The sequence below is a fragment of the Chamaea fasciata genome, unplaced genomic scaffold, assembly GCF_029207755.1.
Source record: "Chamaea fasciata isolate MVZ Bird 193981 ecotype frontalis unplaced genomic scaffold, bChaFas1.0.hap1 SCAF_19, whole genome shotgun sequence".
Classification (NCBI taxonomy): domain Eukaryota; kingdom Metazoa; phylum Chordata; class Aves; order Passeriformes; family Sylviidae; genus Chamaea; species Chamaea fasciata.
Genome location: NW_027094104.1, coordinates 2189122 through 2205072, shown reverse-complemented (window position 1 = coordinate 2205072; position 15951 = coordinate 2189122). Strand labels below are relative to the sequence as shown.

Here is a 15951-nt window from a genome sequence, read left to right as displayed (position 1 = left end):
TGCTTCTCGGGAATGCTGTTTTCAGTTTGCCTGCACGAAGCAGTGGATCTCTCAGAAATCAACCTGTCTGCAGGTTTTGTGGGACCTCAGCTTGGGTCCCTTGACCCTCCACAGGCAACTGAGAACCTCTTGCTGTGTCCCAGGCTTGCTGGCAAGACCAGATGGTCCTTCCCAGGACAGAGTCCTGTTTGCAGGCCCTTTAAAAGGCCAGGAAAGTTGACTGCATGATTTATTAGCTGGTATAAACAAAGCTGAACATCGGCTCCCACAACCATACCCATGGTCACACCACCACCAGACCCTTTGGCCTGGGCAAGTCTAAAATATGGTTTCAGTGGGAACAATGTTCTTCTGGGACACCTCCCTGAAGTGTCAGGTCCTCAAATCCAAAGCTTATTTCCTAGTCAGTGCCTACCCTAAAGGGAGAAGATTTTCATACCGAAGATCAGTAACATTCTTTCCCTCTGAGCATTCCTTAATCAATCGGATCTGTCTAAAGAAAACTGACTTGACAGAAAGTAATGGCATTATCTGTTCTCTTGTATTTTTTTATATCAATGTAGGAAAAATTAGGTCCATGAGAAAGGCTTATCCCCAACATTAGAGCTCCCTTAGTACATTCCTTCCTATGAATATCCTGAGACTACTTAAAGCCGCCTGAGAAACCCACCTGACTCCCACAGGGGTGGTTCCTGCCTTTAGCATAGACTGAATTGCTTTAATGAACTATGGCTAGACCAGGGCACAGTGTGAGGAGAAGCAGAGCAGTATCAGCTGCTGACTCCCAGGAAAGCCTGGGTAGTTATGCATTCATTCCTTGGTACACTCCTGTGCTAAACACTGAGGTTTTTATAGAAACTGTGCAGTCACAGGCAAAGTTGTCCCTGTTCTCAAGAGGCTTTATCTCCTGTTTGGCTGGCTTATAGTTAAAGATCCATTTCTTTCTAGAGTGTACAGCCAGAAAGCAGGGTACAGAGGATTTGAGGTGCTGATTTCAAAGGTGTGCAAAAGCATTTCTTTGTCAGCAACGGAGTAAAATGACACAGCCTTCTTTTGAAGCTCCAGGAAAACTCCAACCTTCAGCGGTTTGTCCTTGTGTAACAATGTTTCTTGATTCTTATGCCATGCTGACAGCTGTTTTTTAGGACCCAGCCATTCTATACACCAGGAATGCTCAGTTCTTCCCAATTTGTCCCTTTTACCAATCATTTCATGAGCAACTCCAACAGCCCATCCATCGCTGTCCTTGGTAATTACTTCCCAGTAGTGGCACCCAGTAGAGAAGCCCTGTGAACACATCGCTTGGCTGATGCAGAATCTTTTGGGTGATGGCTGATAAGTGGTCAGGTGGCTGGAAACCATCACTCTCCTGTTCTGGGCTGTGAGTGCCAAGCGCTGATGTACTCTTGTGGGGTCGAAAGTCACATCAGCTGCCCCTGAAAGACAGAAAGGAAAATATTCTCACATGCAGGCAACAAGAAGGCAGGTGCATCCCTGCTCCAGAAGAGAAACGAAACCCAATGATCACGCCATAAACCTTAATGAAAATTCCAGAATCCTCAGCCAAGCACTATCAACTGTATCCTGGGAGTCCTGAAACATTTAACAGGCACAACTGTGTAAATATCCATGACAGACTCATTTGCACTCCAGTGGAAAGGTGAAAGTACCGTGCACCCTACTGCAGGAGAAGGGAATACAGGTGACCTCACCCCTGATAAGTAACAGCTGTGTTAATTACACAATACAGCCTTGCCCCTGATGAGTCACAGGAAGGAGGAGTATCCAGTAAAGAGAAGTGTGATAAAAGGGAGTGGGTTAGTGGGTGGTGGGAGGATTGTGGAGGAGGAGGATCCTGGGCAGAGAGAATCAGTGCTGTGAGGTCAGTCTGGGGCTGCAGTTAGAGCCTGTTGTTGGAACCTGCAGTCACAGTCTGCCTGGGTAAAAGCTGCATTCGGAGTCTGCAAACAAATACGTGCAGTCATAGTTTAGCAGGAGCTAACCAGCAGTCAGAGGCTGCAAGGGAAACCTCCAGCAGGAGCTTGGTGCAGCCAGAGCCAGTGAATGGTTGGAGTCAGGATGGCTGAGCTGTAAAGAGGAATAAACCAGGACTTTTCATGCTGTGATAAACTGGAAGTCTGTGTCTTGGCTCATTTCTACCTTCTAACAAGAGGGATGCTGTAACACCCTACAAGATGAATTTTACTCCTGGCCACAATCTTTTTTAAAAAAATTACCTTTTTGTCAATAATAAATAGGATGCTTACCTTAATAGAGCTTACAGTCATCCGTTCACTGGGACATATTCTTACATATTTTATCAGCAAAACCATTTGTTTTCTGTGTTAAGCTACAGCCGTAGTAGTGTGTTGATTGTAAACGTGTTTCTGTCAAAATGATGCAGAACTCAAGTAACAGCTGGAGTAATTACAGCTTAACAACAAAGACCAGTTAGGTGCAGTAACTCCCTGTACACCAGCTCAGATTCTGCAGCCAACACAAGCTACCACACAGCTTACATGAAACAGGTTTCTTATTTCCTTTTTATCCTACATCTGCACTCGGGCACAGGGTTACACAATGTGTCAGTAACTGATTCATTCATGGCAACTCCACTGTGTTTCCAAGCTTCAGCAAACAGCCACATCTCCTGCTGATGTTGGCAAGGGCAGTTTTCTTCAGCAAATCCAGTCTCAGGGTCACCTGGATATTGTTAGGAGTCCTGCTGGCTTGGATACTTACACTGAGAAAACTGGCTGGGAATGGTTGGTTCAGGACTTCCAGCTGCAGACTCTGGGGATGATGAGCTGACACTCGGCTCCTGGTACGAGTCTGGAGGCTGCACTAAATACAAAAATAAGTGAAGTGTTAAGGCATTTCTTCAAAATGTACATAGGAAGGATTGAAGCTTCTAAAGGAACACACACCTCAAATAAACCCAGCTACTGGTTCAAGTACAAAACAAGGAATTGCTTTTTTTGATTGTATAAATTACAAAGGACATGTAGGCAAACATTTTAACCCAAAATTAACAAAGCACTCTATGCTGGTGTGGTCAGAAGGGAACTGGCAGAAGAGTGAGATGGGTAAAGCAGTTTCTGTCTTAAAAATTTTTAGTGTTCTTTATTTCTTTGCTGGGTATCGTGTTTCTTGTTCTATTTGCACATGCATTTCATAAGCACAAAGTAATTTTTTAATCTATTTCCGAGATCCACTGTCTTTAAGAAAAAGATTTCAAAATAAGGAAAACTCACCTGGTGGTGGGAGTTGCTGAGCATAATTCTCCAAGAGTAAAGTTTCCAATTTTCTCTTAAGATCTTCTACGGCACTTTTGACAACATTAAGCTTCTCATCAAGTGTAATTTTATTAATTGTTGAAGGTGAGCCTTCATACTTCTGCCTCTCAGATAAGTCACTCTAATAATGACAAAATAACAAGGGCAGGATGTAAACAACAGCAGTAATTTCAACTCACAGATCAGATATAAGTGGAAAAAGCAGTGATCTCTCCAAGAATCTTACTCTTTGTATCAAAAGTTTCCTTTATAGGACAGTCACCTCAGCAAACCAACCTGAAATCTTACAGAAAATAGTGAAGGGTATTCTTATTGAAAAAAAAAAAAAAAAAAAAGAGTGTTTTCCCTAAGAAAACTGAAAATGTGACTAGTTTTTCTTTTATGTATATATTACAATTTCCATAAGTATTCATATGAGAACAAAAGTTCATTTTTTTTCAACTTCCTTCTTCCAGAACTGAAACCAAAAGTTTGAAAATGTCTTAGTGTGAGGAAAGGCTAAGCTTAGTTTGCCTTCATTTAGAAATTGTGGAAATCTACATCTGAAGTTGCTCCCTTTGTGTGTACAGACTGTAGGAGGAAACAGCCTTTTGGAGGCTGGATGAATCTCCTTTGCAGGTGGATATCTCAAGTAGGCCAGATAACTCTGAAGGTACCCATTTCTCCTCAGTGCCTGTAACAGGACCCTGGATCTGGTGAATTCCAGTGTGGCCACCTGTGCCTGGCTCCTGGAAGCCAAATTCTGTCTCATGGTGATGCCTTAAGTCTGAGCTTTCATATTTTTCAGATTCTGTGCTGCCTTGGTGTGTAGCTCTGAGCTTCATATTAAGTGTCAGTAAGTTCTCTTTACAGGGCAGGTAGAAAAACAATCTTTCCAGCTTGAGACCAAGAACAGCCCTTACAAGCTTCAGGCCCAAAAGGTATAAACAACAGAAAACTGAAGAGAGCAGACAAGGAGGATGGAACTTCATAACCTGGAGCTATAATTAGACAATTAACCCCAACATGCAAATGGACCAAAACTTACAAAAGTGTGAAACCTGGTGACTGGTTGTCCATTTTGTGACCATTTTGGGTCCATCTTGGGTGTAGCCCTGGCCAGGCTCTTGTCCTGCTCAAGGTGTATCCTTTAAGGCCTTTTAATAAATACCGAGTTTAGCTCTGTCTAGTTTCTGTTCTAAGTCAGCCTCTCATGGCATCAGTTCCACTGCCACACCCAGTGTGCCCCACTCCAAATTCCTCCGGGCTAACTTGCATCACTTGGCACTGCTGTTTGCAACATCAAAGGGATCTCTGCACAATCTGAAGTGCTTTAAGCTGCGTCTTTTGAGGGCCCTTGATGTGTTTTTGCCAAGAAAGCTGTTACAAAATATTTAATAACTCTGTGAGTTCTCTAACTTGCATACCTATGTGTAAATACAAATTCTGGAAAATAAAAATTGTGAAAGATCTCGACTTTAGATTTGACTGAGGACTGGATTTCAGCAGTGTAGCTTGCACTTCATTCCAGCTCACCAATATCCCTGGAAAAAATCTAGTTCTGAATTGCATTCCCAGCCAGTGTCTTTTTCAGTACTTTTTTTCCTCTGAATTTCTCACTCCAAACTCTCCCTGCTGACAGCAATGTGCATGGATTGGCATTATTGCCTATGAGAATGGTGCAGTAGGGACCTCAAAGGTGCTCTGAACACATTCAGCTATCCCAGACATTGAGCTTGAGAGTTTCTACTCATATTCTGCCACTTCATTTCATCACTTACAGGTTGGGCTTTGATGTCTGTGAGCTGGTGAATAGTCTCTTCAATTTTCTGTTGAGCAGCTTTTTGCTCTTGTTCAATGAACATCAGTGTGTTTCTCTCCTGTCTTTCAACATATTCCTTCATGCAGCAGAAATCTTTAATAATCTGGCTTTTGATCTGAGATGTGTATTCCTGAAAGGCAGAAAATATGGATTCATTGTGTGGTTAGGAAAGATGCAGAGAATATGAGAATTAGGGCCCCATCTAATGTGCACTTTGACTGACCCCTGCAGACCAGAAAACTTTATTCAAAGGAATAAAATATATTTGACACTATCCTGCATTACATGCAATGAGATTCGGGGAATGTTAAGGATCACAACTATTTTATGGCCAGTGGACTCTGCTTGACAACTCAGAAAGTTCAATATTCTCTCTTATGATTTCTAATTTGCATCTAAATGTACCAGAAACATTCAGGCTGCTCCTGGGATAAGCAGAAAAATGCAACAATGCACAGCTCCAGTGGCCTTTGTGCCAGCCAAGACACAAATTAGTGCAGCTGATGCCACATATCCATCCTCATCAGTAAAAACAGAATTGTGACAGAAAAGGAGGAAACAAAAAGGCAGATTCCTGCTCTGAGCTGGAAGGCAACCCTGCAGTCAGCCACATCTCTCCAGCCCAGAACAGTGCAAACAGAAAGCTCCTGTAGGTGATGAATGTACAATGTGTACCTTTGTTTTACTGAGATCTTTTCTCAACAGGTGGATGGTCTCTGCCGTTATTTCTTGTTGCTTGGAGCTCTCCCATATCTCTTCCTCCTTTAAAGTGACACATTGGACTATTTATCTATATAAACCTCTGAGAAAGCATGACTAGGTTAAGCAGCAGGAAAATAAAAACTCCCTACATCACTGACATTAGTTAAGCAATGGACTGGTTGAGGAGGTGCCTGAAAGGCACAATTCTGAGTAGGAATAATAACAATGAAATCAACACAACAGTCACCAATTAATTACATGTTCAACTGTAATTGTGAGCTTCAATATGCTCTTGGCTTGACTGAATAAGATACATAAGTGCTAAGATAATGAAGGTCAACACGTTTTTCTCATCGCCTCCTCTGGGAGTCGTTTTAAGCAGAGACCTAGAACATGACCCTGTCGCATTTTGTGCCGTGAAGCTGGGTGGAGCTGCAGCACCGTCTAATAACGGTACGTGTCCTTCCGGGAGTCTCCAAAGCAATGCTGATGCAAAAAATAACACCCAGCACAAGGAAGTCACTTATCACTATCGTGCATCAGCTGAATATGTACAGGTATTGGTTCTTCTAATTCAGCTATGCAGCTCTCAATGTGTCAGGCACGACCAATGAGCCCCAAACACTGTGTTAGCCGAACCCATCTGTTCAATGTGTTACTGTGCCGTGGGATGGAGCGGGATGGAGCCCCGGGCTGTCCCGAGGGTACCGCTGGCTGCTGTCCCAGAATGTCGCGGGCAGGAGTCCCTGGGTATCGGGGGATGTCCCGGGGGAGCCGGGGAATGTCACCCTGGAATGTCCCGCGGTGTCGCGGAGAAGCCCCGGGGTGTCGGGGATGGAGCCCCCGCCATACCTTCTCCCCAGGTCTCCGCCCTGCCGGGCTCTGATGGTTGCAGGCAGCAGCTCCGCAGGGTTCCGGCTCCTCCTGCGTTTCCAACTTTTCCGTGGGCTCCCGCGGGATGAGGCTGAGCAGCGCAGCCAGCTCGCGGTTGGGCTGCAGGTGGTGGGGCTCGAAGGCGCACCGGCAGAGCGGGCAGGAGGCGCGGGGCCGCCCGGTGCAGTAGAGCAGGATGCAGCCCCGGCAGAAGCTGTGGCCGCAGCCCGAGAGCCGCACCGGCTCCGAGAAGAGCTGCAGGCAGCAGGAGCACTGCAGCTCCAGGACGCGCTGCAGCCGCTCGAGCTCGATGACGGCGTCCATGGCCGGGCCGGGGCGGAGCGCGGCGCCCGGCGAGTTTCGATTCCGCCGGGCCCCTCCTCCGGCGCCCAGAGCGCCGCGGGCCGCGCCGGTTGCGCCCCGCTCTCTTCTCCTCTGCTCGCCTCACGGGCCTTGGTGGGAGGATTTGGGTTGCCGGTGCAAATGAACTGTGACGCAGAACTGTCTAGGGTCTGGCCTTGACTTTCACTGACTGTCCAAAAAAGCCCCCGTTATCTGCGCTATTTCATTTCCACCGTGAATTTCCCGATTTTGTAATAGAGCTGCTGACACGGGCAATCTGCTGACCCCGCCGGGAGAGCAGCGGCACAACACAGCACGGTGCAGACCCTGACTGACTGAAGTCCAGGCTGCTGGGGGGACCAAAGCCTTCTGAGATCATCCCGAGCCGCTCAGGTCATCTCAAAATAACAATTAACAAATGAAGACTGACATCATTCCTCGTACAAGTCAAAAGCTGCTTTCTGTTGATTTCAGGAGCTGCAGGATTAGGCTGTTTAATAGAACTGCTGAACCACCATGTGAGCTAGAACGAATGGGGTTGTGTGGGGACAGAGCATGGAACACAGGGAAGTTCATGGGAGCATATCAACAAGTAAAAGTGCTGCACAATGCTCAGAGCTGGACGATGAGCTGGCTGAGAAAGGCAGAACCATAACCCAACTCCAACAATTCCTTCACACTACTGGGGTGTGGGGGTGGGGAGAAAGAAGAATTAGTGTCACTAATTCCTGCAAGTATTGGCACTTCTCATTTCTGAAAAAAAGAACTATTTTGAGTATCTCAAGACCAGCTGGAAATTGTCAGCAGAAGGTGGAAGCCTCACCAGAAACTTGGTCTGCAAGACTTCCTCTTGGTTTGTAAAATTGGGCTATTGCAAAGAATTAAATGTGTGAATGACTTGCTGCTTGGTAGAACCAGATCTCAGACTTTGTCTTGAGGCATGGAAACACTCAGTGCTCTGTGTCAGCCAGTGCAATCTCCATCAGTTCCTGCACACAGTGGTACCTGATGAGAAGGCTGCCCTCCAACACTGAACACCAGTCCCCATTCGTGGAGTGTTTGCAAGCAAGTGACCGAGGAAAATACTTTTAAAACTTGTTTCTGCCTTTCAATGTTCAGTCTAATCAAGCTCATTAAGCTTCATCTGTTCTTAGGTGAGACAGATCAGTGTCTGATCATCCCGTACTCTTGATGCGTTCACCGGGGCACCGTGCTGGGGCTGTGCTCTGGAAAAAATTCACTGGATGTTGGATTTGCCACTCACAAAAAGCCAAACAGTAGAGACTGTAGAAAGCAAGGAGCTAGGAGCATCTGTGTGATTCCATTAGAGGAGTGATTCCATTACAGTATCCTCACAATTTAAACTTTGGCTTGTTTTTTATTGTGCCAGAAACATAGCACTGTAAGAAACATTCACCCCACTCTGCTGAAAACAACCCTGTCCCTGTGTGGCCAGAAGCTGCAGCCAGGTGGAATGTAGCTGCCTGCCTGCTCCTCCCTGTGGACATCACAGTTGGGTGATGACTCTGTTCAAGGCGTCTATCCACTCCCTCTGCTTCGAGTCACTCTCACAGATAAACACAAACTCTCTCACTGGTGTGACCAGTGTGATCACCGGTTTTTTCTTCTTCGCCCAGGCTTTCTGGGGCAAATCATCTCGTACTTCATATCCCTCATCCCTCCTTCCGATGAAAACCTGGCCCTGTGCACATGCATCCTGCAAAGAAGGAAGCAGAAGACAGCCATTAGGCAGCAGACAGTGGAGCTCCAGCAGACACCACTCTGTCCTTTGACATGGAACAGGATCTGGGGAGGCACAGAGGGGAACTGATGACACGGACTGGTGAGGCCAGCAGGGAACACACAAAGGGGTATTCTGCACTCACAGGCATTCCCAGGAGGAGAAGGCAGGGCCCCACCCTTACAGAGCTGGTTGGTGGGTGCTCAGAAGGGACAGGGAAGGACATTCCCATGGCTGAAGCAGTGCTAGGAAGCAGGATACTGGGGCTGTCAAGCCCCTGATTCTGGAATATCGCTCATCTTGGCTAAGGTGACAGACGCAGAGGCACTAGGCCTGGGGGAGAAGGGGCATGAACACCACAGGCAGTAGCAGTTGCTTTTAAAAGATCTTCCTCACAGCCACTCTACAGGCCAGAGTTCCCAACCAGCTCAGCTTCAGAGGCATCCTTTGGCAAGGGAGACGGGCTCTTGAGGCTGGGCCTGCTCCAGTCTGGCACAGCCACTGGAAAAGGTGGATAGAACAGACCCTTCCTGCCCACCTGCTTCATGAAGGGGCTGTGGAACAAAGAACACTCCTCTTACCAGTGGGTTTTTAAAGTATATCAGGTTCCTTTCTTGAGAATCCAAGCAGAACCAGCGTACCTTAAAGGCCTCCTTCTGCTGCAAGGAAATGGTAGAAATTCTTTAAAGACCCAAGTCTCAAAGTGGACTTTGGTCTATTCAAATCCCAGGAACACTTAAATGTCTTGGAGCTGGAGTTGAGTTTCCTTTTTCCCTGCAACTGGTAACAGGACTCCAGTGTGCAGCCATCAGCTCTCTGTTCCCTGGGCTCAAACTACAGATTTACATTCAATGACGATCATTTGGGCAGGGAAGCAATCAAATTAACAGGATTAAGGAAGTTGCATCAAATTGACTGAAAGCTCTGCAGAGAACAATCCCTGAGCCAGTCGTGATAGTGAAAAGAGTGAGCAATCCATCTCAACAATCTGATCAGGAAGGTTGTCCCTAGAATTTTGGGTGTACAATACGAGTTGGGGTTTTTTTAAGTGCTAATTCCATCAACTACACTTACCTGACCATTCCTGAGCTATTAATTGCTCCAGGCTGAACTGAAGAGGCTTCTTCTAGGACTCAACTCAGTTTAGGCAGAATTTAAGCCTCAGAAAAAAAACCCCACAAAATCTTTCATGCTCTGTGCAAGTACCTGCAGAAGAGGTGCTGGAACACTGGCACAGCTGGGCCAAAACCCAGCATATTCAGTATCAGCACTGCACCACTGAACTTTATAATGGGACTTGGCTCATGGTCCACTCAGAGGAGAGCACGACAAGAAGTGGCTGTGGTCAAACAAGACCTCAGATCTTTATCTCCTCCTTCAGCAGTGCCCAAAACCTCACTCCTCTGTTCCAAGAGCACTGGCCCAAACACTTCCCACAATAAAACAAACCGAACTATTGGCTTCACTTGTGGCGAAATTTGCTCAAATGACTCTTTGCTGCTCTAAGTAGATGTGACTTAAGTGCAACTGACTCTAAGTGAAACAGAGAAGTAGGGGGTGTCAGCACTTCATGCTCTGCTGTGGCAGGAGCTGAAGTTAGCAGACACAGCAATCCATGTGGGGTTGTGTAACAGCACTTTGCATGTCCCTTGACAGCTAATCCACCTTGCTTACTCTTCAAGGATTCTTCTTCCCCATCTTATTTTCCACGCAAAATAAAACAGGGCCCCGAAAAACACAACAGGCTTGAGCAGAGTGTCTTTTATCAACCCAGGAAGCAGAGTCACTGAGCAAACGTTTTAGGAGTCAGCATCATTGAACTACCAAATATTCTCTATCTGGAATGATCCTGTATGTGTAATGCCACATATGCACTTACTTTTGGTCCTGTTTTCTCCATATATCCTTCTTGGGCAAAATTTCTTGTGATCCTGGGTATGAGCTAGGAGAACACAAACACAAAAAAGTCTCTGTCTGTCCCAACCAAAACCAGGACAGGCTGTCTCATTCAGGATTGCATTTCTGTTCTGTTTTTGTCATAGTTAATCACCATCAATTGTGGCTTTTGGGGTCTGGGATTTTTTTGGCTGCTTGGTAAAGGGAAGTCTGAAGTAAGAAGGAACATAGTTTTTTTGACAGCTTACACTGTAAGGGTCACATGGAGACTTTAAGGCCTTAAATATGGACTAAGCTTTTGCATATTACTGTGTGGTCTTTCCTTCTACCTCTTCTGTCCATTCCCTGGACCCAAGTGCTGCTTTTTGAGCACCTGACTCTGTCAGAAGAAGTGAGAAAATGTTTTCCCATGCTGTGTTTGGCTAGACTGCTTCAAGCCCTGTTCAGTTCTCACCTCAGGCTCAGGGACATTTGGAAAGGTTGTTTTGAGATAATGGTAACGTGCTGCCCGAATAGCATTGAACCAGTCAACAATCTCCTGGGAAAACAGCAAACACAAACACAAAGATTAACAAGGAGAGTCAGAGCACTGCTTCTCCAAAATGCCCTTCTCCTTCCTTGTGACCTCTCTGTAAAGAGGTACTTTCTCCCCAAGGGGCAGAGAGAATTCAGTGATTTGTCCCAGACACCTGAAAAACACTGACCCTTGGAAATAATTTAAGAATGCCTCTCCTGGGGGGGTCCAAGACATTGTCATCATGAACAGTCACCCAAGCCTGTATACACAAGTTTTTTCAGTTGATTCAGTTATGGGTTGTTTAAAAACCTCTGTTAACTGGAAAGACAGAAGAACTCTGTTGAAGGAAGAAACAAAAGTCTAACAGTATCTATAGAGATACTTTAAAAAATTATCATTTTTGGCTTGGAAATAGAACAATAATCTCTATGCATGTCAAGAAATTTAATCATGAAATTGTGTAAAACCATGAGGCAGTTACCTTACAGAGATTTACACCAATGTACCACTTAAGACTATCCAAAAGGTGAGGTTGAATATATGCCCCAACAGAAAAGGAGCAAGATGCTACCGTTAGGAGTATCAGATTCTGCAACTTCCTATATTCTACAAGTCTTAGTGATGCCAAGTAAAACTAGATCTTGCAGACACAATAACTCTTCCAAAAATACAGATCCAACATCTAAGCATCTTGCTTACTCCAGAATCTCCATTATATTCACCTTTCCACTTTCGTGATAGACAAAAAGGTTCCTTGTTTGACCATCTGTGACATATGTGATCTGCAGCCCATGACTGTGTCCTATTTTCTCCACCTGGAACATTGCATTCAGAGTCTCAATGCTGATAACGGCTTTTGGACCTTTGGACTGTGAAATGAAAAGCATCACTGTATTAAAGTGCTCTCAGGGAATGTATTGCAGGACACATCAGCTGGATGAGACCCAGATCCCCACTGAATAGAAAGCAGACGTCCTGAAATATCTGAATATTGGATATACCTGAAACATAAAGCCTTAATTACATGCAACATAAAACCACTTGCAAAGATTCCTTGACAAATGCTGGGTCACTATTAAAGAGGGCTGAGACTGCATTGCAAAGGATGGGTCTGTCTCCAGCCTCCTAGTTAGAGAACAATTAGCTACAGTCTCTCACAGAAAGGAGTCGTGTGAGGACCCTGCTGTGGGAGCTGATGAGAGGATATTTTGATAATGTAAGAGTTATCAACCGTCAGCACATCTCTTCTTTGCCTTGCTGTTCAACTGCCAGTATCCATTTCCTTTGTTCACCAAGCAAAAGGAGGCTGCAGGGTTGAGATAAGGGATCAGCAAAAGAACTACATCCAAAATTGTCCAACATACCACATATGTAAATGGGGAAACACGTGGACTGCTCTAAGCACAAGCTGGCTGCAAAACTAGAGACAAAGCTACTTGTGCTGGGTTTTGCCCACAAAGAGCAAGGTCTGAGGATGGGTGTTGACTGCTACCTATGGCCAGCTGTGGCTGAAGAACTCACTTCTTTGCTGTAGTACTTCATGACCCCTTCCCTTGCTGACAGGAGAAATTGCCTCTTCTGGAACTGTCTGCGTCCCTTCCCAAGCTTCCAGAGGCATCCTTCACGGCTGCCTGCAGACCAGACAGGTAAGTGTCAGAGAAGGGTGGCACAAGGGCAGGACTATTTAGCTAAGGGTGATGTGGCACAGTTTCAAGTCTCTTCTCCATCTGAGAATTTTCCCCTCATATGAAAAAATCAGTAGAGAAATAGAGAACTGTAAGATCTGAATATACCCTAGCACTTCTGTAAGTGCCTTTTCTTGGGAGTTTCTTCTCAAAGCTAGACTGAAAGCAGTGACTGCACATCCAGCAATTCAAATGTGAGAAGTCAACCTTAGAGATCTCCAAAGCTGCCAACTGAACATTGTGCTGTTGGCCTTGAGGCTGAGACCTCCCTGACAATCCTTTTACCTGCAGAACAGGGATCTTGGCAGACTTGGGTGTCAAGAAATTCCCCACGCTCATATTTAGCTCTAATCCACTGCTGTCTTAAAACCCTGAAAGAGGAAAACATGGATAAAGCTGATCTGTCTCTAGTTTCAGCAGCCAGCCAGGGAGACCTGTAAGGGAAGCAGATGTAAAGGTCTGCAGCAGTGAATACACCATCAACTTACATGCAGTCACAGGACTTGGGGATGTAATAGTACGGAGGGACCTTGGCCTCAAATTTAGCTTTGGCCCAGAGATTCCCGTGATTTCTCATAAACTGAAACACAAAATAAATTACAGTTAGGTGTGTCACTGCAAATCAACACCATGTCATGAACATAAAATGAGGCTTGTATCGAAGGGAGCACTGCACTTTTTGCTGAGTAAACTCATAACTCTCAGTGTGTATTTACATACATTTATAAATTCCCTTTGGCATTATAGTTTACTATTTTTAGGTGGATGCACCTTTTTCAGTATTTACAGTTCTGAATAATGTGTGAAGGAATACAAAACCGTGGTTGATGAAAAGAACAAAAGAAAATTAGGAGAAAATTTGTTTATGATCTCCCTGTTCTTTTATCTCCTCCCAGGTATTAACTGTGATTGTCTTTTCAGCACAATTCAACTGAATTATGAGAGGCTGCAGCAATATTTAAGAAGAGTATGTTACCTTCCTAATTGAACATACTACCGGGAAATATCTGTGGGTTTCGAAACCACAGTGAGAAGTTACTGTGTATATAAAAATATACACCACAGACTGTTAGGAACACGGTCACCTACCAGTGTAATTTGATTGAGCAGGTCATAAAAAAACCCTGAAGTTACCCATGCAGTTAACTCTGGCTCTGTTGCACTGTCCATGGTGGATGGCACAGGAATTACATGGCAGAGGAGGTTATGAAATATGCAGAATTATTGCTTTTTCCTCTGTACCTCTATTAAATTGCTCTCCCAGAAGTCAAGTCGAATGGATTTGACTCTGCTGATTTCAGGAAGATTGCGATGTATTCCAGAGCAATTCAAACAAATGAATATTCCAAGTTTGTAAGAAGCCCACTCTGGATCTAGATAAAAACACAAAGAATCAATTAATAGACAGGAAAAGACACAGCCACTGGCAAGGGAAAAAAACCCACATCTGATGCACAGCCCAGGCTTCACACCTAACAAATACGTCGAATCCCACCCCATTGTTTATGGCTGTCACTTCACGGTGTTCAGGGGAACAATACCTGCTTTCCCCAGTGAACGATGTGGCCCCTGTGTTTGTACATTCTTTAACTGCCTTTTTGCTTTAAAATTAAGGTGACTGTGCAGGCAGGTGAGTGGTGATGGAAAAGCTCAGCTAATTATTAGTTCTGCATGAAAAGCTGCTGTTGCTGAATTAACAATGGAAGGCAGGTGCCGACAGTGTGCACTATTGAGAGTACAACCACCCACAGCGAGGACTCTGTCCGCTGCCCGTGCAGGCTCCTGCCTGCTGCTACGTGCCCTGAAGCCGCTTTGACAGGTGCATCCCTACGGGCACCGAGTGTTCTGGCAAGACCATTTCCTTGCATTTCGCCACCATCCACTTCTCCCTATCACGCTAAACAGAAGCAAACTTGACGCCTTCTTCAGCTCCTGCCGGCTCCCGCCAGACCCATCCGAACGGGCACTGGCGCCAGCCCGGCGCGGGGGCCCCGGCGGGTTTTCCGCGCTTTTCTCTGCCCCAACCCTCGCGCAGAGACATTCCCCGAGCTGGAAATCCACCCCACGCACCCTCCTCCTCCCGCAGCCCCGTGCCCCGTCCACGAATAACCCGGGGAAGCGCCCGGTGCCGGGCGGTTTCCTGCCCCCCGCTGCGGTCCCCGGGCCCCGCGGGGCTCCCAGAGAGCCGCGTCCCGGAGCGGGCAGCGCCGCGGGACCGTCCCGCAGCCGCCCTGCGGGACACGGAGCGCGGCCGGTCCCCGCACGGACCCAGCGGACACAGCCGCGGACCGGGACGAGCCGCGCCCAGACGGCGCCAGAGCCCGACGGGGCTGCCGGGCCCTGGTCACGGCCGCCGTGCGCTGGGGAGCGGGGCCGGGGCCCGGGCACTGCCCGCGGAGCCGCCTCACCTGGGTCCCCGCAGTCGGCGCAGCGATCGTTACCGGTCCCGGCCGCCCTCTGCAGCTCCAGCAGCAGCGCCTTGTTGCGCTCGTAGTCCATCGCCCCCGGGGCCCGGCGCGGAGCCCGCCGCAGGCTCAGCCCGGCCGGGAAATGAGGAACCGGAGCGGCCCCGGCGCCCGGGACGCCCCGTCCGCTCCCGTGTCCCGGCGCCTCCGCCTACAGGCGGCTGGGGCCGCCCACCGCCCTGGCCCGCTGCCCGGCAGCTTACCGCAACCTCAGGTTCATTTCTGAGGGGGCTGTGTCCGGCAGGGCTCGTCCGTGCCCCTCCAAGTTTGCCTCAACCCCACCTGTTTAAAGAAGAGTCGGTTTATAAAGCTTGCTGCCTAACAGAACGGAGGTGGCGCCCCGGGACAGCCGAGTCCCGCTCTCCGAGCGGAGCTCTGCCCCGCTGTGATGCTCAGCACGGGGACACCAAGCAGTGCCAGGAAAACCCTGCCCGCATAGCTCAACACAGGGACAATAAAGCATTTCAATCCTACTAAAAATGTTCCTCTTCCATGACAAAGCAAGTGCCAAAATGTCTGTGACTTAATATTCTGTTTATCTAAGACGAGAGAAAAGAAAAAGAGAAAAAATTGAGACAGATTTTCAAGAAGGTTACTTAATTCAGAAAAAGATTAAGAGGTATTCAAATATTT

General features: G+C 46.9%; 2 protein-coding genes across 3 annotated transcripts; both read right to left on the bottom strand.

Annotated features, from left to right (window-relative positions):
• Positions 1 to 5: 5 nt before the first annotated feature.
• RNF135 (ring finger protein 135) lies at positions 6 to 6998 on the bottom strand. The gene is made up of 6 exons (XM_066200713.1): positions 6652 to 6998; positions 5773 to 5859; positions 5057 to 5227; positions 3255 to 3417; positions 2743 to 2844; positions 6 to 1436 (listed from the first exon to the last, which is right to left on the bottom strand). The coding sequence occupies exons 1-6, from the start codon at positions 6994 to 6996 to the stop codon at positions 901 to 903; spliced, it is 1404 nt and encodes a 467-aa protein (XP_066056810.1). The 5' UTR covers positions 6997 to 6998; the 3' UTR covers positions 6 to 900.
• Positions 6999 to 7385: 387 nt separating this feature from the next.
• ADAP2 (ArfGAP with dual PH domains 2) lies at positions 7386 to 15419 on the bottom strand. 2 transcript variants are annotated; one of them, XM_066200286.1, is made up of 10 exons: positions 15262 to 15419; positions 14096 to 14226; positions 13342 to 13433; positions 13139 to 13224; positions 12690 to 12799; positions 11891 to 12037; positions 11106 to 11189; positions 10635 to 10697; positions 9337 to 9414; positions 7386 to 8731 (listed from the first exon to the last, which is right to left on the bottom strand). In XM_066200286.1, the coding sequence occupies exons 1-10, from the start codon at positions 15350 to 15352 to the stop codon at positions 8522 to 8524; spliced, it is 1092 nt and encodes a 363-aa protein (XP_066056383.1). In that variant the 5' UTR covers positions 15353 to 15419; the 3' UTR covers positions 7386 to 8521. The 2 variants fall into 2 exon arrangements, with proteins under 2 accessions (XP_066056383.1, XP_066056384.1); XM_066200287.1 differs by having other exon boundaries at positions 11891 to 11983.
• Positions 15420 to 15951: the final 532 nt, after the last annotated feature.

What these genes read in the sequence shown, in the direction of transcription:
- RNF135 (XM_066200713.1), bottom strand. Translation starts at nt 6,996, where the DNA reads ATGGACGCCGTCATCGAGCTCGAGCGGCTGCAGCGCGTCCTGGAGCTG. An exon ending in GGCGGAGACCTGGGGAGAAG is followed by an intron (nt 5,860 to 6,651) that starts GTATGGCGGGGG and finishes GTCACTTTAAAG; the next exon opens with GAGGAAGAGATATGGGAGAG. An exon ending in CAGACATCAAAGCCCAACCT is followed by an intron (nt 3,418 to 5,056) that starts GTAAGTGATGAA and finishes TGTCATTATTAG; the next exon opens with AGTGACTTATCTGAGAGGCA.
- ADAP2 (XM_066200286.1), bottom strand. Translation starts at nt 15,352, where the DNA reads ATGGACTACGAGCGCAACAAGGCGCTGCTGCTGGAGCTGCAGAGGGCG. An exon ending in TGGAGAAAACAGGACCAAAA is followed by an intron (nt 9,415 to 10,634) that starts GTAAGTGCATAT and finishes ATTTCCTTGCAG; the next exon opens with CAGAAGGAGGCCTTTAAGGT. An exon ending in TATACTTTAAAAACCCACTG is followed by an intron (nt 8,732 to 9,336) that starts GTAAGAGGAGTG and finishes CCTTCTTTGCAG; the next exon opens with GATGCATGTGCACAGGGCCA.